This window comes from Apiospora hydei (assembly GCF_038363865.1).
Source record: "Apiospora hydei strain CBS 114990 chromosome Unknown utg000002l_segment0_segment0, whole genome shotgun sequence".
Classification (NCBI taxonomy): Eukaryota; Fungi; Ascomycota; class Sordariomycetes; order Amphisphaeriales; family Apiosporaceae; genus Apiospora; species Apiospora hydei.
In genome coordinates this window covers 4,113,805-4,133,608 of record NW_027117361.1, presented here as the reverse complement: position 1 = coordinate 4,133,608, position 19,804 = coordinate 4,113,805, and the positions used below count along the sequence as shown (strand labels likewise).

At 52.2% G+C, this 19,804-nt stretch overlaps 4 protein-coding genes across 4 annotated transcripts; 1 reads left to right on the top strand and 3 right to left on the bottom strand.

The window, feature by feature from the left end:
• Positions 1 to 5,866: 5,866 nt before the first annotated feature.
• Positions 5,867 to 6,931, bottom strand: PG997_001276 (uncharacterized protein; the record flags this gene model as incomplete). Its single annotated transcript, XM_066805591.1, has 2 exons — positions 5,867 to 6,575; positions 6,651 to 6,931. 2 exons carry the CDS (start codon positions 6,929 to 6,931, stop codon positions 5,867 to 5,869), a joined length of 990 nt encoding a protein of 329 aa, XP_066675364.1.
• A 3,849-nt stretch (positions 6,932 to 10,780) lies between these two features.
• Positions 10,781 to 12,428, top strand: PG997_001275 (uncharacterized protein; the record flags this gene model as incomplete). Its single annotated transcript, XM_066805590.1, has 4 exons — positions 10,781 to 10,803; positions 10,875 to 11,034; positions 11,192 to 11,602; positions 11,673 to 12,428. 4 exons carry the CDS (start codon positions 10,781 to 10,783, stop codon positions 12,426 to 12,428), a joined length of 1,350 nt encoding a protein of 449 aa, XP_066675363.1.
• Positions 12,429 to 13,618: 1,190 nt separating this feature from the next.
• Positions 13,619 to 15,241, bottom strand: PG997_001274 (uncharacterized protein; the record flags this gene model as incomplete). The annotated part of the gene is made up of 3 exons (XM_066805589.1): positions 13,619 to 14,176; positions 14,199 to 15,033; positions 15,135 to 15,241. The coding sequence occupies 3 exons, from the start codon at positions 15,239 to 15,241 to the stop codon at positions 13,619 to 13,621; spliced, it is 1,500 nt and encodes a 499-aa protein (XP_066675362.1).
• A 784-nt stretch (positions 15,242 to 16,025) lies between these two features.
• Positions 16,026 to 17,797, bottom strand: PG997_001273 (uncharacterized protein; the record flags this gene model as incomplete). The annotated part of the gene is made up of 7 exons (XM_066805588.1): positions 16,026 to 16,123; positions 16,219 to 16,453; positions 16,514 to 16,637; positions 16,694 to 17,098; positions 17,150 to 17,379; positions 17,436 to 17,596; positions 17,707 to 17,797. 7 exons carry the CDS (start codon positions 17,795 to 17,797, stop codon positions 16,026 to 16,028), a joined length of 1,344 nt encoding a protein of 447 aa, XP_066675361.1.
• Between the last annotated feature and the right edge of the window lie 2,007 nt (positions 17,798 to 19,804).

The following is a 19,804-nucleotide window of genomic DNA, read 5'->3' as shown; positions in this document are numbered from 1 at the left end:
CGGCTTCCAAACCACGGTACCCTCTGAGCGTGCGAGTACGTACTTCAGCCCCAGGAACCCCGAACGAATGAGTTTGGAACAGGTCAAGGTTAATGTAACGAACGTGGAGACACTGTACTCGCCAGGTACAAAGGGGCGACTTTTAGCCCGCACCAGCCAGAGGTTGCTCCAAATTTGGCCCATCGCCGTGGTGGCGGCAAGGAACATTTGGGAAAAGCGGTACCCTCCCATAGTTTGGTACGGCGGAAGGAGACTAAAAAAACAAGGTGTGCTATCCAACAGCATCCATGGACCATGGCCGCCCAGACTAAAGTAGAATGCCAGCTGCTAGTATGATGATGACACGCCCTGGGCTCGACGGCCTAATCCCTCCTCGTCCCCCAAAAGTGTCCTTGTCTCCGTTCAGCCGCCCACACACCACACGCCATCCGCCAGGGGGCTATCTACACGCCCAGGCCCCACCCGCACCACACAGCACCCGGTTACACAAACACACACACACACACACACCCTCACGCTCACGCTCACACTCACGGCCGCGGCCACACTCCCTCGCCCACTAATCCACCCGTCAGGGAGCCAAGAGGAGGCCATTTAAATTGAGGGACGCTTATCGCAGCTCGGAGTATTTATCCTCGCCAACTGGCCCCGTCAGCGCACCGAATTAAAACAGAAAAAACGCGCAGGGTGCATTACTCAAGATGGTTAATCTGTCCCCAGCCTTCTAGAAAATCCTTTACTCTCACACGCTGGCTTACATACGGGACCCCCATAATAACAGCTCCCTGAAGCTTACCTAGGTAGGTTCCTGTAGGTACTTCACACGCGGCGCGCTGTCCGTAGGATTTAGTTAGTAATCGCACACTCCGTCATCGTTCGGCTACCCATTTCGGCGCACGTACACACGCCCTTACTACCGATTTAGCCCAATCCCAACCCGCGCTCTGCCTACAGCACACTACGACTACGGCGACATATGCATCATCAGAGTAGCCGGATTGTGGGCGATGGGCAATCTTGACACAACACCCACACACCGAAAAGCAAACACATACCAGTACACATACACATTCGCGGTTGACGTGATCATGCTAAAAGAGGCTTTGCCCGCCCTCTCGGTAGTCGCTGACCTACCTACCTACCTACCTACCTACCTGCCCGCCCTCTCGGTAGTCGCTGACCTACCTACCTACCTACCTACCTACCTACCTACCTACCTGCCCGCCCTCTTCCTCCCTTCCTTCCGGGACAGTGTGGAGTGTGGAAGAAGGCAGACTGTGTTGGAAGCTAACGACCGAGAAGAGATTTGGTCTTTTTGCTTCATCTCGGTGGTTAGCGAAATGTTGCTGGCGATGTGACTGTATATGTATGCCAAGAGCGCAGACTATTCCTCTGTTCGGTGCTTTCTTGGGTGGGCCAAATCGTGTCAGGTGAGCCGCTATTGCCGGGCTTTCTTGGGCTTGGCCGCTGGTGTCGAGCATGCAGATCGTCCCATCGGCTGCGGAGACGCTACCGAGCAAGCGCTGGCCAGCCAATATTACCGTGAAGCGTGAGAGATACTTGCCGTGACAGAGTGTCTTAATAATCGGTTCTATTGCGTACGTGCCCCCTGCCTGCCGGCTGTCGATACGCTGTGTCACATCCATCTATCTGGCCCGGCTTTTTTTTCGACTATGCACCGACAACGATAGATAAGTAGGCATTACACATGGATGGCTAGACAAAATCTATCTATGCGTCTGGAGTAGTGTAGTATATCGATCTGGGTCGGGACTATCTCCTCCCCTCTCCATTGCGATGTCGTGGTTGGCAAGGGCCAAGCAGGCAAGCAAGATTGGGCGAAACAGCCCTCCCCCCAGTCGTTTCCAGCACACTTGTTTCGGTCTTATGAGATGGCACTGGCGCATGAACGTGTGAGAGAGGCTGAAAACGGCACCATTGTGAGCAGAGCCGCTGTCCCAGCGAGGGCCCCCCTAGAGTTCGGGCGGCACTGCTAGCCGAGGCGAGATAAGGTATGCTCTAAAGAAAGTTTTCCCGAAATACATATATAACCACGCGTCTAATACTGTCGTGTGTGTGTCGCATGTGGGTGTGTGCATGCATCATCATGTTTCTCTGTTGTGGTGAAAGGTGGGATTGGCTTTGAAACATTATACTTTGTTGCGGAAAAATAAACCTGAAGGGGATCCTTCCTGACTCTTTAGTTGGGAGGAAAGGAGAGACTATTGCGAAGGCCGGAAACGAGAGCAAAATGCTGCCGCCAAACTGTGACGTGGTAGTGCCCGTTCAAGAGGGTGAGACTCGGAAAAAGAATGGCTGCTGCTGCTTCTCCAGCATTTCATCCCATTGGAGGGTACTACGAGATAGCAGCCGCTAGACCTGTTTCTGATTCCACCCACGTGTCGAGTGGGAATCGTTTCCGCCCAACTTGAGATTGATTTCCCTTTTACCGCGTACGCAAGACAGGCTGACTGACTGACTGACTCCTGGCGCACGCGCGCGGGTTCCATGACTTATATCTTGTCTTGGGAGCTTTCAGTGTGAACCGGCCTGTCTTGACACGGGTGCTTTGTCCCCTTCCAAGACGAACTTTCCAGGCGCCATACACTCCCGCACTGCAGCAAACACGGACAATCGCGGGATCTCAAGCGCCACATTCATCGTATAGCATCTGCAAACACATAGTATAAAGTATCCACGAATAGAGATAAAGAATAATTCAAATGCCGGGATATGGGTGTGTTCCATTTAACTCCCCAGCATATTACTACTCGTACACTCCCAGATACAAGAAAATCACGAACCAGTAGGCGTGGCTATGCGATGCGGGTGATACACATATGTATGCAGGCATGGCATTGTGGGAGAGTCAGGCAAGCATTCGCCTGCGCATCGTATGTACTGTGGTCCAAGGTAGTAATAGGCAGGCTCTGTCGTCAAGGTTAGGCCGTTGACTAGTTATTACCAACTTCATATGTAAGTGGCTGGTGATGCTCGGCTTTTGTAACGAGAGCGGCATTCAATATCTGCGGGCGGTATGCCAGGGTATTTATGTGACGAAGTGGTATGTGGTTGCCCGGAACGGTGAGGGGGTGCATGTACGGGCGTATATAAGCAGGGGGGATACTGTGAGTAGGTATCATGAGCATATCAGAAGATAGATACAACGGAAGAAACTCCGTTCGACGAGGCGAGAGGACGCATCCTTTCTTTAGGCTTAAAACGCCCGCAGCGTCAAGAGAAACAACTGATAAAACCTTAGCTGGGATGTTTACAGAGCTCCAGGAACGACAACAGGGAGGCCATGATGGACGCGGTGCCAATTTACGAGTGGTAGGTAGAGTCAGTCGTTCGCCGTCCAGACTTTGGGCGGCGGCATGGCTAGGGCGCGGGCTAGATGGGGGGAGAATTCCTGGGGCTTAAGGGCTTAACTCTCGGCCCCAAGCCCTAGCCTAATCAGAACATCTAGATCGAGCCTGCCCCTTGTAGGAGGCTATACTTGCTTATGTATTATGTCTGTACGTACATACATACACGTACATACATGCATACATTACATGTGCTGTGCTGCATATGCAGACCAGGCCACTCTCCTCATTCGCCATGCTGGGGGTTGATTCGGTACAGCGGTACGTAGGTCGGTTTGTTTCCCCTGTGCTTCCACCGATGGATGTGTGTGTGAGAGAGTGAGTGAGTGTGTGCGTATGTGTGAGGGGTGTGTTGTTGTCGCCTGTACGAGTGAGTTCCCCCTCGGCGGCGGCAGCTCCACTCACACACTCTCGCACCTGTGGGCAATACATATATATCCTGTATGTAGGCATATAGCAATACGCGCATAGATACCACCCATCCATGAACAAGAACAGCGCCGCGCGCGCGAGAGATGCAGTAACCAGATTGCCTTGCCCTTCTTTCTTTGCCTGGCTGCATGACTTGGCGTTCAGGGTGGGTTGACCGGCTCCGTCACCCATGCGTTCGACCCCACCCCACTCTCACCCTTGCAACCGCCTTTCATCATCATCGGCCGTCAGTTTGCCCGCACGAGACAGCCGAGAGATGGCAGAGGCTTGTTGGCTTGGCTAGCTGGGGTCGAACCGCACCGGCGCGCCGCCCCTGCTTTCTTCTCAACTCGGGGGAGCAAGCCACACACACACAGGGCGATAAGAGAGGGAGGGCGAGAGGCCAGCCACTGGCTGGGGGCCCTCCCCATCCCACCGCTGTTTGTTGCATCCATCTGCCTGCCTGTCTTCTCTGCGTGCCCCTAAGCCAGCCCAGGCATGTACATACAAGAAAAACCACTTACGCTATGCACGCCCACGCCCGCGCCCACACACACACACACACCAGACCAGATGAGACTCAGAACTGTGCCTCAGATGTTGAGCTGGTTCTAGTTCCCTGCAGTCCCTTATTAGTCCCACGAATCAGTCCCCTTACCGGTCGTCTTGGCGTTCATGGCCACAGGCGAAGGTCCGGACGGTACTGATGATTGATTGATGTCTGTTTCTCGTGGCCTCTTTTTAGGCATTGATGGATACAAATCTATCTACTGTATGGAGAAAGAGCCTGCACCCACCCAGGCTGCCCTTTGTTTCCTGCTGCGCCATTTCGGAATCCCCATCTTAAGGGTACTGTTGCAGGGATTGGCCGTAGATTAGGTAGGTAGTTACGTAGTCACCTTCCCCGGCGCGGAAGCCGAGTTATCAATTCGGGAAACGGTATGGTACGGTAACTATGTAACTAAATATGCAATGCGTGATGAGATAGATATGTCTCCATTCCTAACCTACCCCCTTCCTCCCCCAGGGTGGTTGGTTTGCTGGTTTGCTGCAAGCCTAGCCTGCCCTCGCTCGCTTATTTACAACGGGCGAGAAAGATGCCTGCCTACCTAGCCTAGGTTATGAGAAGATACGATACGGGAGGGAGGGGGGTGTGCAGTTGAAACACGGCCATCTTATTTTAGGCAGGCCTGCAGAACAATTCTGCGGGATCGGGACGCATGAAGCGACAAGGAAGACGCTGCTGGGAACGATGGGCGTATGTAGATCGGATCATCGAACCTCCATCAAGGAGCATCTAAAACACGCCTGCCCCATCCGTTTGTCCCCGAAAATAACGAAAGCAAAAAAAAAGTCTTATCTTAGAACCACCGACGAGCCGAGTTTTTTTCTTCCCGCTTCATGGGCATTGACGGTTGTCAAAAGCCAGGAAAGTCAGTCAGAGGTCGTCACTTGTGTGCCTGTGCTGCTGGTGTATCGTCTTGTCTTCCGTAGCACTCGCTCGAAGAGATGTCTGTCTGCACGTACATACATATGCATCCGTTCGCCCCCGTACACAGCCGATCCATCTGTGGTGGAACAGGTAGATTATGATGCTGAGACAATCTGTGCCTGTCTGAAGTTTCCCAGAGCAGGTGCCACTTGGCTTGTCAAGGTCGCAGCCGTCTTTCTCCACGCCAGCCACAACAGTCAGGCTCATCTCGGATGCCCGTATATTATTAGCTAATGCCCGCCGTGCTCAACCAGCGCTTGCGGCGCCACGACGTAGCACGTTGCCGAGATGGCTCAAGTGTCCGACGAAACGGCATGTCTGCATCACATGAGTGTTTGAACGATGATGCAGGCTGGATATTATATAACACATGTATACTTTACGACGTATCGTCTTTGCCTGGGAGCTCATTCGAAGGAACGCTTTCGTAATCGTCAAGGGTCAAGACGAGAGAGGGTCGCATCAAGAATACAATTGACTATCCGCAACACCAGCCGATTCGAATTCTAAGTCCTACTACTCCATGCCGCATGCTTGACTAGAATACAATAGAATAACCAGACTCCGGTAGGCCCTAATAAAATACAACAATCTCCTATGACCCTTCCTTTTCGTGGTCATGATCCGGGTTGTAGTTCGTCTCTCCCAACATTGCCGTAGGCTGAGATGTCATGGCCGTCTGCGTGCTAGACTGTGGCTGGGTGCTTATGGTTGGGCCACTGGTTTGGTTAGGCGGTTGAGATGAGCTTCGTGTAGACGTCGCTGCATGTAGTCTTTGGTCCAAAGCCTTGAGCGCAAGAGCTCGTCTCCTTTCTGCCTCAGCTCTCACACCACCAGGGGCACCTCGCGGCAGATAGCTGCCACCCTGGCCGGTCGAAACATCTCCTGGCGAGAATGGTGTGCAGACCCTCATCGCCACCAAGGCATTGAATATCTGGTCCGAGAAAGCGGCGACAAATGGCTTTACGGGTCCCGGGAAGAACTCGGCAAAGGCGAAAGTCTCGCTGGCATCCCCCCGCATCGAAGTCGGTTGCGAGGAGTCGAGGTCAGGGAACACAGTCTTGTAGAAGCGCAGGTACGTCCAGCTCGTCAGGAAGGCGAACAAGGACAGAAACAGGGAGGCGCTCGTGAGGAGTGGCGTTAGCGAAAGGATCGTCACGACGCCAATGTATATTAGAGGGAACTTGGGCACCCTCATCGACAAGATACCACGGAACAGGGTGACAGTATGCGCGGGAACGAGCTGGCTGAACGCGACGAGGAAGGATATCTGCAAAGGAATGGTTCCGGCAATCGTGGTCAGGCTATTCCGCGAACAGCGTCAGTCTATGTTGCTAGGCAGCGATAATCGCATTTAGGATCGGGGGTTTGTCACTTACGTCCACCTTTCGTTGCGTGTAAGCGTAAACAGCATCACCAACACCAGGAAGCAGAGCATGTTGGGTATCAGAGACACCACTAATAGAAACTTTGCAAACTCTCTGGATGACCAAGCACGTTCGAGGTAGCGCCCGCCATGGAACAGCGTCAAACCAGCAATGGACAGTGTGAAGATGTTACTCTCCACCAACGTAGTCGTGACGAAGGTCCAGGGTAGAACAGCGACAACTGAGGCACAAGAGTGAGCCACTCGACGACGATTTCCGACTGCGCAGACCATTGTCGGTATCGCACTGCGGCACTCAAGACCGACTGGAGGAGCAGAGCAACCAGCAGGATCCGGGTGACTGGGGGATATTGAGTCGCGGGGGCATGGCTGTATGCTGACAATGGCGTCCTGCGTCAAGCGAAGTCGGAGATATCCATACACAACAGTCCCGGTGGGTTTTCGAACAGGTTCCTGCCGTCAATCGATTCTTGGGGAATCCCGCTTGCCGGCGTGGTCGAAGTGTGGATGAAGAAATGGATGCTCTGGACGTTGAGATATGCCTAGCTGCTATGCACATCACACCCCCAAAAAGACACGTTCGGGACAGTGTCGCATCACGGCCTAGAGGCAGGATCGATAGTCGCGCCGCAGGTGGCCCAAGCGTCTCAGCCTTCCTCCCTGGATTCCTTTTGGCTGCTGCTAACCTACTTGGAAGGTTTTCCCAGCTCGCCGGTGACAGAAACGCTCACCTTGAAGAAATAGGCTTGGCACCCAAAATGTGGGGCCTGACGGGACTTGACGAGCGACCCGCAGCCAGGGGCGCAGATTCAAAATCGGTAGTGCAACCAACCGCCTCCGAGTCATGTCATGGATGCTCTACCACGCAAGCGAAACAATCAGTTGAAGTCTTGATCCCTTCCAAACAAACATGCACCGGGTCGGTGGAGGAACACAGCAGGTGTGCAAATTCGGGTTTTGATCTTGAAATCGTGTATGCACTGCACTGCCTACACAGAGATGGGGAGGGCGGGCTGCAGATGGGCCAAGCCAAGCGATCATGGTGTCCCGTACGGATTCCAAGTATCGGCTTGGGCCCCCTTCATGTTGTAAGGTGTCCATTTTTGGGCCATCTCTAATCATAATAAGGACGGAATTATCACCAACCGTTACGCTTGAAGAGGACCTCACTCACATCTATGACATGATCAGCTAGCCGTTAATGACGGAGGTCTCCTTTACTGTTACTGTTCATACTCAGGTGGTCTTGCGCCCCTACCCAGCCGTCCGTCCGGCTCCCGACAACAAACCTCTGCACTTATCCCCCGCTACATCTCAACGCACCTGCAGTCTCGGCAACATTCGACTGCTACCCGGGAGACCCTAGTCTAGTTAGCATCTTACCCGGCCTACTGCCAACACAACACACCTGGCCAGAAACCTGGCTTCCAGGCCGGAGCCCATTGCCGCAGAGGGACACCATTGAACGCCGAGTATTGACCGCCTTGGACATCATTTTTAACACCGTCCGACAGTTGCACGCTCAAGCAGCAGTGGCTTGTGGTATTTTTCTTCCTCTTCGTAGACAGGTATTCTACCCGCGCAGCGACTCCTTCCTTCATTGCGGAAGCGAGATCGCTACCGACGACTAGTCAGTCCACTGCCTGCCCAGTCGGCCACTCATCATTGTGGCATCTCAAATTGCATCATGCGCGTGAGCTGCTAGCTGTGCGTGAGAGAAGCATGGAAGGCTAACCGTGTTGGGATAGTAGTCGGGACACAACGATCATCTGTGACCAAGCGATTGTGTCTGCCGATCATCCACTTGGAATGTTTCTGTTTTTACTCCGTACTCTGCTCCTCTGCTTCATCGGGGCAGCTCCCCACGGCCCAGGGCATGGCAATGATCTCGAAAGCCCCAGCCGAGCTGCAGCAATACTTTCAAATCCTGAAATGACTGCTTTCAACCTCGTCGCGCCAGCCAGCCAGCCAGCCAGCACAGCTGCTTTGAGTGGATGGATTTGTTCATTTCACCAGTGGTCGGTCGAGCGAGCTGATGGGTGAACCCAGTGCCAATCGAGAAACCCAGCCCAACATATTGAATGCTCCTTCGACTAGGCAGGCTTGTCTGGCCTTGGCGGCCCATCCTAGCCCCCCTGGCTCTTTTCGGGGCTGCCAAGGTTGTGTCGACAAGGAGATTGAATCAAGCATACATACTGTGACTGGGCTGACTGACCATTCGAGATTTGATGTTCCAGCATACCTACCTTGCTACTTTTGGTCCTTCCAGCCTGTAGGTACCCCTAGCAGCTTCAGGGTAAACCCCACGGTTCGGTCAGCATGCCCGCCCGTCTTACCAAAATGCAAACTTGCCAGGGCATAAGGAGCAGCTCTGGCTTATCATTTGACGCTCCGATATGTAGGTTGAGCGGCAAAAGACATGTATCTACATGTAACCTGCATCCCGTTATCGCGTCCAGAAGGACGCGCGCACCGAGGAGGTGAGAACCATAAAATGCTGAAACAAACAAGGCCTCTCTGATGTGCTGGCCGCTTTCTCTCACCTCCACACATGAGCGAACAGCCTGCATCTGCAAGAGCCAAGACCCGGACCTCTCCCCCTTCAATGTATCGATCAAGCGACCGTAATCGCATGGTTACGCACCGCGCTGCAAAGCGAGATCCCGATGCCTCGTGTTCTGGGGGATATTACAGACCAAAGCAAAGCAGCGACTCCCAGAACATGATTCCTTTCATGATACGGTACGGTACTCAAGTCTGGGCCGATTGACGAAGGGCCAAATGGGAGGTACATAGCCTGACAGGCAGGGAAGGGTTACATTCATGATGATTGTACATGCGCATGGGATGATACATGCATGGAAGACCATTTGTGCACCCGACATGAAGTACATCGAAACCGTGCGCTACCATACCGGCCCAGCCGTTCACTACAGAGCACACTAGGCAGAGAGACCCTTGGAGATGTGTCGTGTCGGAATGGAGCAACGGTCCAGCTTTTTCCCAGAGATCCAATGCTTTCATCTGTTCCCATGGATGATCAATATTGCATGCACAGCGGTTTATTGTACATACTCCTAGGTCACTTTTACTCCTGTACGCTTTCTCGATTCCTTTGATCAATTTGCAGAGGACACGGAACTACATACATCTCTCTCTGCATCAATACTTGGACAGGCAGACAGGCAGCAGCGCTCTCTCACACACTCTCTCTCTCCTCTCTCGGGTACTCAGCTTATCTTGTGCGTATTACCGCCTGAACAAACTAGCCGCCAGTCAGAAATCTGCAGTCGGGCAAACCAGGACGGTTTGGGATGAAGCTTCTTTTGCTGGCAGCGCAGCCCCAGACAGCAGAGACCGAAAAAGAACGAAGTACCAGGCACACGCAGGCACCGGCAGCAAATCGCCAGAGAGACAACAGGCCCCAAGTTTGACTGGACTGGACTTGACTCTACGTACCGTTTTAAAGGTCCTCCAAGCAGCTAAACCCATCCCGGCCCACTTTAGCACCATCTAGGTTCGGCTTGGCTTCCATGGGAGAAGCCCGCTTTCCACCTTTGAGAGACTGCGCTTCTTGCCATTCTTCAATTTGATTTCCACAGCAAGAAAATCTCACGATACAGACTGACGACGAGAAAAAAGACTTCCTGGACTGCGTCTCTCCTTCTGCTCCCTCCTACTGCCAGGCCATCGCCTGATCCAGCATCTCAGCACTTTGAGACAGACGAGAGCGTCTCTTGCCTCCCACGGCCCGGGTCAGGTTCCCCAGCAACCTTAGCTCATCTGTTTCTTTCCCGCTCTATTCTCGGGCACACACACACACACGCACTCGCGCTCTCTCCCTTTCTCTCTCTCTCTACTCTCTCTCTCTTTTCGCAGTCCCTACGACATTACAAACGAGCAGGGGATCTCGAACTCGCCTCGCCTCGACATTTCACCAGGCCGGCCAGTCTCATCTCAAGGGACGCCTTTTCAAAGCAAAGCCAAGGGTAGACGCCTAGTTTGCTCGCAACCATGAAGGAAATTCTAAATTCAGAGAGGCTGAATTATCTAATGCATGTCTCTCAACCTCCATCGCGGATGCTGTTTTCGTGAGATAATTGCTAACCTCAGAAACTATAGATGGCGATATCTTATAGAAGGAAGTATGTAATATGCAGATTGCTTCGTGTTGATGGCATGCATCGTTGCGCGATACTAACAGTGGCGTGTCTAGATTACCGAGAAACGGCACTCAAGTTCCAAAAGAGTGGCACGTTGCAGAACCGCATCGGCAGCTGGACTTCGCACGCTACGTCAAAAGTCATGCACTGGTTAATGTAGTAAACAAAGGTCTCCTGTACAGCTCAGTTGAGCGAAAATGGACACAATCAAAGGTATGTCGGTTTTCCCCAGAATGCACGTTTTCGTTGGAATGCGTTGGTGCGCCGGTGTGATGCGAGACGGCCGATTGGAGACGGGGTGGCATCTCAAAAAACCAAAACGTTGCGCGGATCCAGCCCAGGGGCAAGGCCACTGACATCTGTTGTGCAGGTGCCTCAAAACGCAGCGGCTGAGGCCGAGGCAGTCGAGCTAGGGGTGTTTGGCCCATTGGATCAAGACGGATCTCCTCATCAGTACGCCGACGAGGAGGACGCAGACGCAGACCATGAAGAAGACATTCCGGAGCACCCAGAAGAACCTTCGCCAACTTCTGGCGACGTCGAAAATGCTCGGAAACGCCCAGGTGACAGACCACAGCAGCCGCAGCTCAATGGCAGTTCCCCGGCCAAGCGCCCTCGTCTGAGCAATGGGTACGAAAATGGTGTCAATGCAGCCACGGACCCCATGGAACTTGACAATGCCACTGACAACCACGCTTACCCGTCACCCCTGGAAGGCGAGCAAGCGCCGACGCCGACGCCGCGAACCGACGGTACGGATCAGGGCACGCAAGTCGAAAAAGTCCAGGAATTGACCACGGGAAACCACCTTCATTCCTTTGGGCGCTGGCGAGGCAGTTTCCTCACCGCAGGCTACTTTCAAGGTCAACAGCGCAAACGCACCCGTCCTGCTGCATTGCCAGTGGAACCCACAAGATCCATCCATCTTGGCGGCTGCTGGAACCGATGCGCTAGCGCGAGTTTGGACCGTCTCGCGTGCAACAACCACTTTGCCCGAACAGGACCCTGCATCTGACGGTCACGTGACCAACGGGGATGTGTCGCCCCCCTTCCACAGCCTCATCGAGGACGACATGACGGCCTCCTCCATGGTCACAGCCATGGCATGGAACGGGGATGGAACCGTCATCGCGATCGCCACGGACTCGGCAGAAAAGGGCCGCATCAGCCTCTGGAGCGCCGACGGCACGCACATTCAGCACTTCGAGGTTCCCGAGTCCCCCATCATCAAACTCAAGTGGAATCCGAACAACACTGCCATTCTTGCCGTGGTTCCTGAAAAGGGCGGGACTCTTATAACTATTTACGGTGCCACGACATCGAACACCATCTCGTACTCGCTGCCGAACCACGACCTTAACGCCGATCCATTGGACGTGGCATGGACAAGCGAGGTCGAATTCCTACTCTGCGGAGGCAGTCTGATGGCTTCGTTCAAGTGTACCGAAGATAAAATCACCGAGGAGAAGAGGTTCGACACGCGCGAGGGCGACAATCTGCTCCAAGTGCAGTTTGATTGGCGATCCTCTTTGGCGGCTACGTGTGGGGAGAAAGGCTTTGTTGACGTGAGTACCAACACTACGATTTGCCAGGCTCATGATTACTGACTGCTATCAGATATGGGATGCTTCGGGCAAGCGGCGTGAAATCAAAGCTCATGATGGCATGACTTCGGCATTGGCCTGGCAGCCTTTGGCAGGTAGCCCACCGGATGACGAAAGGCTACTTGCCTCGGGTGGCGTCGATGGAGCGATCTTCGTCTGGAACGCTCTTTCTGGTGATGGGAAGCCTAAATGTCAGATGACTATGGATTCGCCCATTGTCGCTCTGGCGTTCACTCCAGATGGGGCTTTCATCGCTGGCGCCACGAATGAGAGGATTCTCATATGGAAGGTGGGGAGACCACAGTATTCCACGGGCAAGCTGGAGCAGGTCGCCACACCCAGGCTGGCTGAGCCCTCGAATAAATGTCGACTCCGAGGACGAGGATGAGCATTGTCTCTGCTGGGACGCAACGGGTCAAAAACTTGCTTACGGCGTAAATCATAGAGTGGGTTTTCCTGATGTTCTCTCGCGTTCACTGGTTTACTAACACAATCCCAGCTCGCCGTTATCAACTTTCGATGACTGATCTAGGTCTCCTTTCCTTTGTATTTGTCAGGAAATCCAGCGTCAAAAGCATGAATGCGGAGGCTTACTCATCGAATTTAACTCCTTTCCGGATAAGGAGCCAATATACCAGGAGGTATATGAGACCAGACCGCTGGATGGTGTTGAGTATATCACTGGTCTACAAAGATGTTCGTGGTCTGGGATGGCGTTCGAATGTAAACTATCTAGCGTGTGCGCTTTCTTGCCCTAGATATGGCATATATGGGAATCGTCTCGCGTGGGACAAACACGGAATTATTTTGTCTGGTCGGCCGACAGAACCCAAGAATACGCGGGGTCGAGGCACTGCTGGCCCGGGCCCTGTTTGGGAACTTGTGGCCTTGAGTCACGACCTGCTCTGGCCATGATGCTTGTGCTCCATCGTTCGAGCATCAGGTCGACGAGATGTTCAGCGACTAATGGGGTTTTCCTCAGGTCGTTGGATACCTACCTACCTCTGTTTGGAGCTGATTGGTTTTGTATTATCAAAAGCGTGTTAAACACTGAAATACTTATTGGGCACACATAGCAGATATTGACATTTTACAGCGTATTTATTTACAATATTCCAAAGTACACTTATCACTAGTAGTAGTACCTAGGCATATATCTCGAATATTTTCCCATGCACACTTCTTGGCCAACATCAAGCCCCAGCCCACCTTAACATAGTGATGGAGTGTTTCGAGAATGTGTACTTGCCCTTTCCGTCCCATTTCTCCTCTGTCAGCTTGACTTTCTCCTCTCCAGCTACATTTGTGGCCTTGACGTTATCACCAGTGACCTTGAAGGCCGTTACCTCTTGGCCAACCCCCTTGAGGTCAACCACGCAGTCATCAGTCTCACTGATGTTCACGACAACCAGGTTGACCATGCCCTCCTCATCAACCGAAGCGCTCACATCGAGCCAGGGAGCGCCATGCTCCAAAGTACCCTGCAGCCATTCCGGGTTCGTCGGGCCATCATACGCGCCAGCCGTGACGTGGCAGGCCACAGTCCAGCCGCGCATGTACCGGCTGAAGAGCAGCAGCGGCCACCAGGTCGCCTGCTTCGTGATGCCGTCCGGGGAGGTCATGAGCGGACTGATGACGTTGACCGTCTGGGCGATGTTGGCCATGCCGATGTAGCGCGACTGCCGCACGAAGACGTTGAGCCACACGGCCACGGCCAGCGCATCAGATAGGGTGTAGGCCTCCTCTGCGCCCTGCTCCCCGGGGGGCGCGCACGGGGTCCCAGACGTTCCACTCGTCGAAGCAGATCTTGGTCGGCGGCTTCGAGGCGGGGACCTTGTTGCGGACCCGCGCCAGGTCGATGAGCGCGCCCGTCATCTCGATGGCCCGCTCGGCGCTGAGGGGCGCCGTCGCGTTCTTGACGTGGTCCCCGCCGTCGGCCGTGTAGATGTGGATCGAGTGCATGTCGACGACGCCGACGCACCGGTCCAGCACGTGGTGGTCCCACGACGACGTGCCCGTGCCGTCCTCGCCGCACAGAATCAGCACCAGGTCCGGATCCAGCAGCCGCAGCGCCTTGGCCCACTGCGCCGCCTTCTTGGCGTAGTCCTCCTGCGTCATCTGCTCGACCTGCCAGGGACCCCAGATCTCGTTGCCAAGCGCCCAGTACTTGACCCGGTACGGCTCCGGGTGCCCGTTCTCCCGGCGCTTGTTGGCCCAGTACGTGTCGCGCGTGCCGTTGCAGTACTCGACCCACGCCAGCGCCTCGTCGAGCGTGCCCGTGCCCATGTTGAGGCACAGGTACGGCTCGACCCGGGTGCCGTCCTTGCGGCCGGCCGAGAGCACGTCCAGCCACGCCATGAACTCGTCCGTGCCGAACTGGTTGCTCTCGACGCCCAGCCACGCCAGCTCGGGCCGCTTCGGCCGCTGGTCCCGCGGGCCCACGCCCTCGGCCCAGTGGTACGTCGCCACGAAGTTGCCGCCTGGGTACCGCACCACGGGGATCTCGAGCTCCTGCAGCGCCGAGACGACGTCCTTGCGGAACCCTTGCTCGTCCGAGAGCAGGTTGCCCGGGTCGTAGATGCCGCCGTATATGCAGCGGCCCATGTGCCTGTTTTCTTCAATGTTAGTCCTCTCCCTCAAGGTAGGTTGGGAAGCATGTGAAATGTATATAGAGATATATATGAATAGTGAACTTGGGGACTGTCGTACTCTGTGAATCCGCCATAGGTCATGGGATCGATCTTGGAGAGCTTCTTGCGAGCGTCGACCTCTATGAGCGGGGTCTCCCCGGCGCCAAGCTTCGTGAAGGTCGTCATCGTACGCTGTCTGTCAGTTGTCTTCGACGATGGGTGCTGAGCTGCGAGTAGTCAAGAACAGGATAAATTGTAGAACGTAGTATAATTGTAAAGAAAAGGACAATAAAGGGAATCGATAGAATTTTGAAGTTATACTACTGCTAATTTATACCATACAACAATCAATCCACAGGCAGCGCCGTCTCAACCTCTCATCCTTTCCCCGTCGTAACTTTCCTCGGTACGGGTGGGGGGCGGTCAACTTCGGGTCTTTCCCCGGGGAAGTGCCTGTTTGGAGAAGCTTTGCCCCCGCCGCTGGCGGCCCGGATTGGTGCGCATAACCAGACGAACGCGGAGGGCTCCTCTCTGCTTGGCACTCTGGCTACAGCAGTTTTAGAAAGTGGACTTCTGGGGCACCGATCCGATCACTTGACATATTGAAGGTTAACGACCCCGTGTCTTGACCATCCCCCGCTGCCATCGTTCGTTTCTACGTGGAGTTACTCTGCCAAGGCGAGGCACAGCGGCTACTAATCCCGATCGTACTTCAGCAGTATACATCACACACGTCGCGTACTAGTTGAGGGAATATTCTTTGTATATATTCATTCATATTCGGACGGTTCCTTAGTGAGAGTGGTACCACTTGCGTGTGCTCATTAAACCCTCGATTTCCCACTTGGTGTATTCCAAATCTGACAATAGATCCGAACATGTCATCAGAGTTGTCTAGTTCCGCAACGCAATGTCGAAGCGTCTATTTCTTGTTGATATACCGAATCGCCATATCCATGGAAGACAGCACCTAGTTCTGGAACTTCTTGAACTTCTGGACAACGCGCTCAATACCGTCACAGCCCAGCTTCAAGGTTTCCATCCTGGGTCCGTATGAGAATCGGATGACTGTAAGGATGATTAGTAAGTATAACTAGTCCAGGCGAGACGAGGAAAAAAAAGGGAGGGTTAAAAGGATTTTTTTAAAAAAAAAAGCAACTCACAGTGATGGCAAGGGCTGTCAAACAGATCTCGTCGTCGTGAAGGGTTAAGATCGAAGAAGATACCGGGGACAACGATGACCTTTTCCTCGAGACAGGCCTGGAAGAAGTTCAGACCGTCGGAGATGGGGCCGGGCAGACCCTCCAGGTTCAGCCATAGATAGAAAGTGCTATCTGGGACGTACTTGATAACGAAGCCCATATCCCGTAATCTGCGTAAGACGTAGTCGCGTTTCGCCTGTGTCCCACGAGGTTAGGAACTGGGGTTTCCAATGAGGTTATTCAGGGGTGAGCTTACTCGAAAGTGGTGTTGCAGCGCCACCATCTCGGTCTGTACCAGCGATGGCTCAAGCATAGGAACAGCTGCCTCCTGGAAAGGCGCGTTGGCTCCACCGTCAAGGTAAGAACCGCAAGATCCAATACTTTGAGATGATTAGTACTCTGGTCAGGATTTGAGGAATCGCATGCAGCTACTTACGCCTTGATGAACTCCTTAGGGCCCAAGATCCACGCAATTCGCCAGCCTGGCAACCGGAAACGCTTGGTAAGCCCATCAATGATAAGCACGTCATCTTCATCTACGTCCTCTACGTTCTCAGCAGCAGAAATGGTAGTGCCATCGCAGTCGCTGGTGTAGTTGTAGCCCGAGTAGAACTCGTCGCTGATCAGGGTAGCCCTGCCTCGGCAGATGTCCTGGATCTCGGCCAGCTCAGGGTTGGCAACCACACGGCCCGTGGGGTTTCGGGGGTTGGAGGTGAGAATGACCGAGGTACCACGGGCGATCTCGTTGGCGATCTTGTCGGGGTGTATGTGGTAACCATCACTCTCGTCAAGAGGTGTGGGAATGGCCGCGAAATTTTTAAAAACTGACAAAAGCTCGTTGCTGCCGTTTTAATTAGCATAAATGTGTCTGTTTTGATGTGAGGAGTCATACTAGGCTGTATAGTCGGGGATGAAGAAGGCGACATAGGCGTTGTTCAGAACGGCCGCGATTCGGATCAGCCCAGCGCGACCACCGGGAACAATTGCAACGTTCTCCCAGGTGTATTTCGACTCCTTGCCTTGACGGTGATGCTCGTTGTAAAGGTGCGCGACGGCCTCTCTCAATGGCTTGATACCGGCGGTTGGACCGTACTCTCGGGCGGCGGAGGAGACATCGATGGTCTGAGGTCGCGGGAAGCAACCCTCAATGTCATCCTCGACCTCGGGAGCACCCTGACCCAGGTTTGCCCATTCATGGGGGCTTCGAGGAATCCGTACTCGCTGGCTCGTTCGGTACACCAGACTACACCCGTCGAAGCACGGCTGGCATCGAGACCAGCGTGGGGCAGATGTCCCTCGTGGGCGGCACGGAACTGACGATGGATTTTGGAACTGGTCTCTGTGCGTCATTGTATTCGTCAGTCTCGATCTGCAGCGCCGTGCATATGCCAAGGTACACCATAACGTCCCCGTTGGCGCCAAGACGCTGTATAGGGAATTAAGACATACCGCTGGTGTTGGGCTCGCCAACACTGAACCGGCGAGACATACGGGGTACACCCGTGTTCCGGTTCATGGAGAATTTGCGGTTGCCGAACATTTTGGCTGATGCTGTGGTGACGATTGCTTCTATTCAAGATGCTTGGCTCTGGCGACTGACTATACGATCAGCCACTATACACTGTGGGGCTTTGGCGATGTAGCGCGATATTGCAGTCTTGCAATCAGTCCTGGCCACAACAACAGGTCGCGATAATTTGGGAAGAGGAGGTAGGTCCTAGAGGAAAGAAAAAGAAAAAGACACAGAAATAACCAGCTTCAATTCGGTTCTCCTGTTGCCAGACCCCCCATAAAGAGTGCTGGGAGCGCCTTTTTTCCCTGCCAGGGTGGGGTCGCTCGCTCGCTCTCAGTACAGTAGTGGCGAGTACGTAAGGTAATACCGCCAACTATGAGCTACGCCTGACCAGCCCGATCCCCATGAGCCATCTGGGGTCACCTACTCATGCGTTGTGGGACTGAATTGGTGCACGTTTCAATCACCGACTTTTCGGACTGGGCCAATGATGCCGCAGTTCCGCAGCCTGGTTACCAATGCAAAGGGGGAGGAGACGGGAGGAATCCCCGAAAAATGAGACACGAGGAAAGCAAGGATCTAGTGAAAGCTTGACGTGTCACGACAAATGCGACACAAGTGAGGTCAGCTATATAGATCCAATATATGCCAGACTGACGAAGTGGCCCATGAGAGCCGTGCTCTCATGGATAACCAGAAATGGACACAGTACCTCAGCTCGCGCTCCTTAAAATAAAATGCACATATGTATAAGGTATATAGGTACTCCCCTCTACATGTCTTCCTAAGAAGCCTCATAGTGCAGGTTATTATCTTCGGTATTCTTGTTCGACTAAGCTAAAAAACCGGTTTTAAGTTATTAAGAATCACGATAAAATATAACGTGGTTTATTATTAAACGAATTATATTACTTTTCGTATTATTTTTTAATTAATTATATTAATTAAATTTTAACGCGTTTTATTTTTATAATAATAATACTTAACGAGTTATTAAAATATCGAATCGTTTTAACGATTTAAATAATACGAGACCTTTTAAAACCTATTAGTTAAAAAGTTACTGCGAAAGCCTTTCGAGTTTTATAATCCTTTATAAATTACCGACTCCGCGGCCGAACTCTACGACGCGAAATCGTATATAATTAACGTCGATTAAACTTGATTAAAAAAAGGTGCTCCGCGAGTATATAATTAATTTAAATACTCGAGGGATGCCCTTTAATCTCGCTAGTGTAAAAGATATAGTTAATCTACTTACCACGGCGCGTGGCGACGACCGCGTTAATAAGCATTAAATTAAGCGCTTTATTAACTGTGACTCGAATTTAAAGATTAAAATAAATCGTCGGTATAATTATTAAAAAGCTTTTTATAAAGATTTTAAAGTTATTTTTACTTAGTTTACATTAATCGCGAATATAAAGGCGAAATATAGGATCGTCGATAAAAATATCTATAATTTCGACGAGACCGGCTTTATAATAAGTATAATCGGGTTAATATTCGTCGTAATACGCGCCGAGCGGCATAGAAAAACGAAGTCGGTCTAGCTTAATAATTAAGAATAGGTAACGGCGATTAAATATATTAATTCGTAAAGCTAATATATTTCGCCGTTTTTAATCGTTTAAAGCTAATATTACCTCGTGAATTAATCCCGCGAAACCGATTTACTAAGCGACTAAGTAATTAAGCCGACTTTTAATAATTAAATTAATAACGAAATAAGCTTAAACTAGATTAAATACTTCGATAAGTATATTAAAACGTATACGAAAGGTCCCTACCGCCTCTTAATTCTCGATAGCTACGAAAACTATATTTCGGTTAATTTCGAGATATACTATTAAAATAATAATATTATTACACTCGGTATACCTCCTTATTTATTTCACTTATTTTAATTACTTAATATAACACTTTATTCGCTTTTAAAACGTGTTTATTTAAAAAAAAATCGAGTTATTTATTAAGGCTTCGATAAATTATATTACGAAGCTCGAGTTTTTTATCGCGTTTAAAGCTATATAT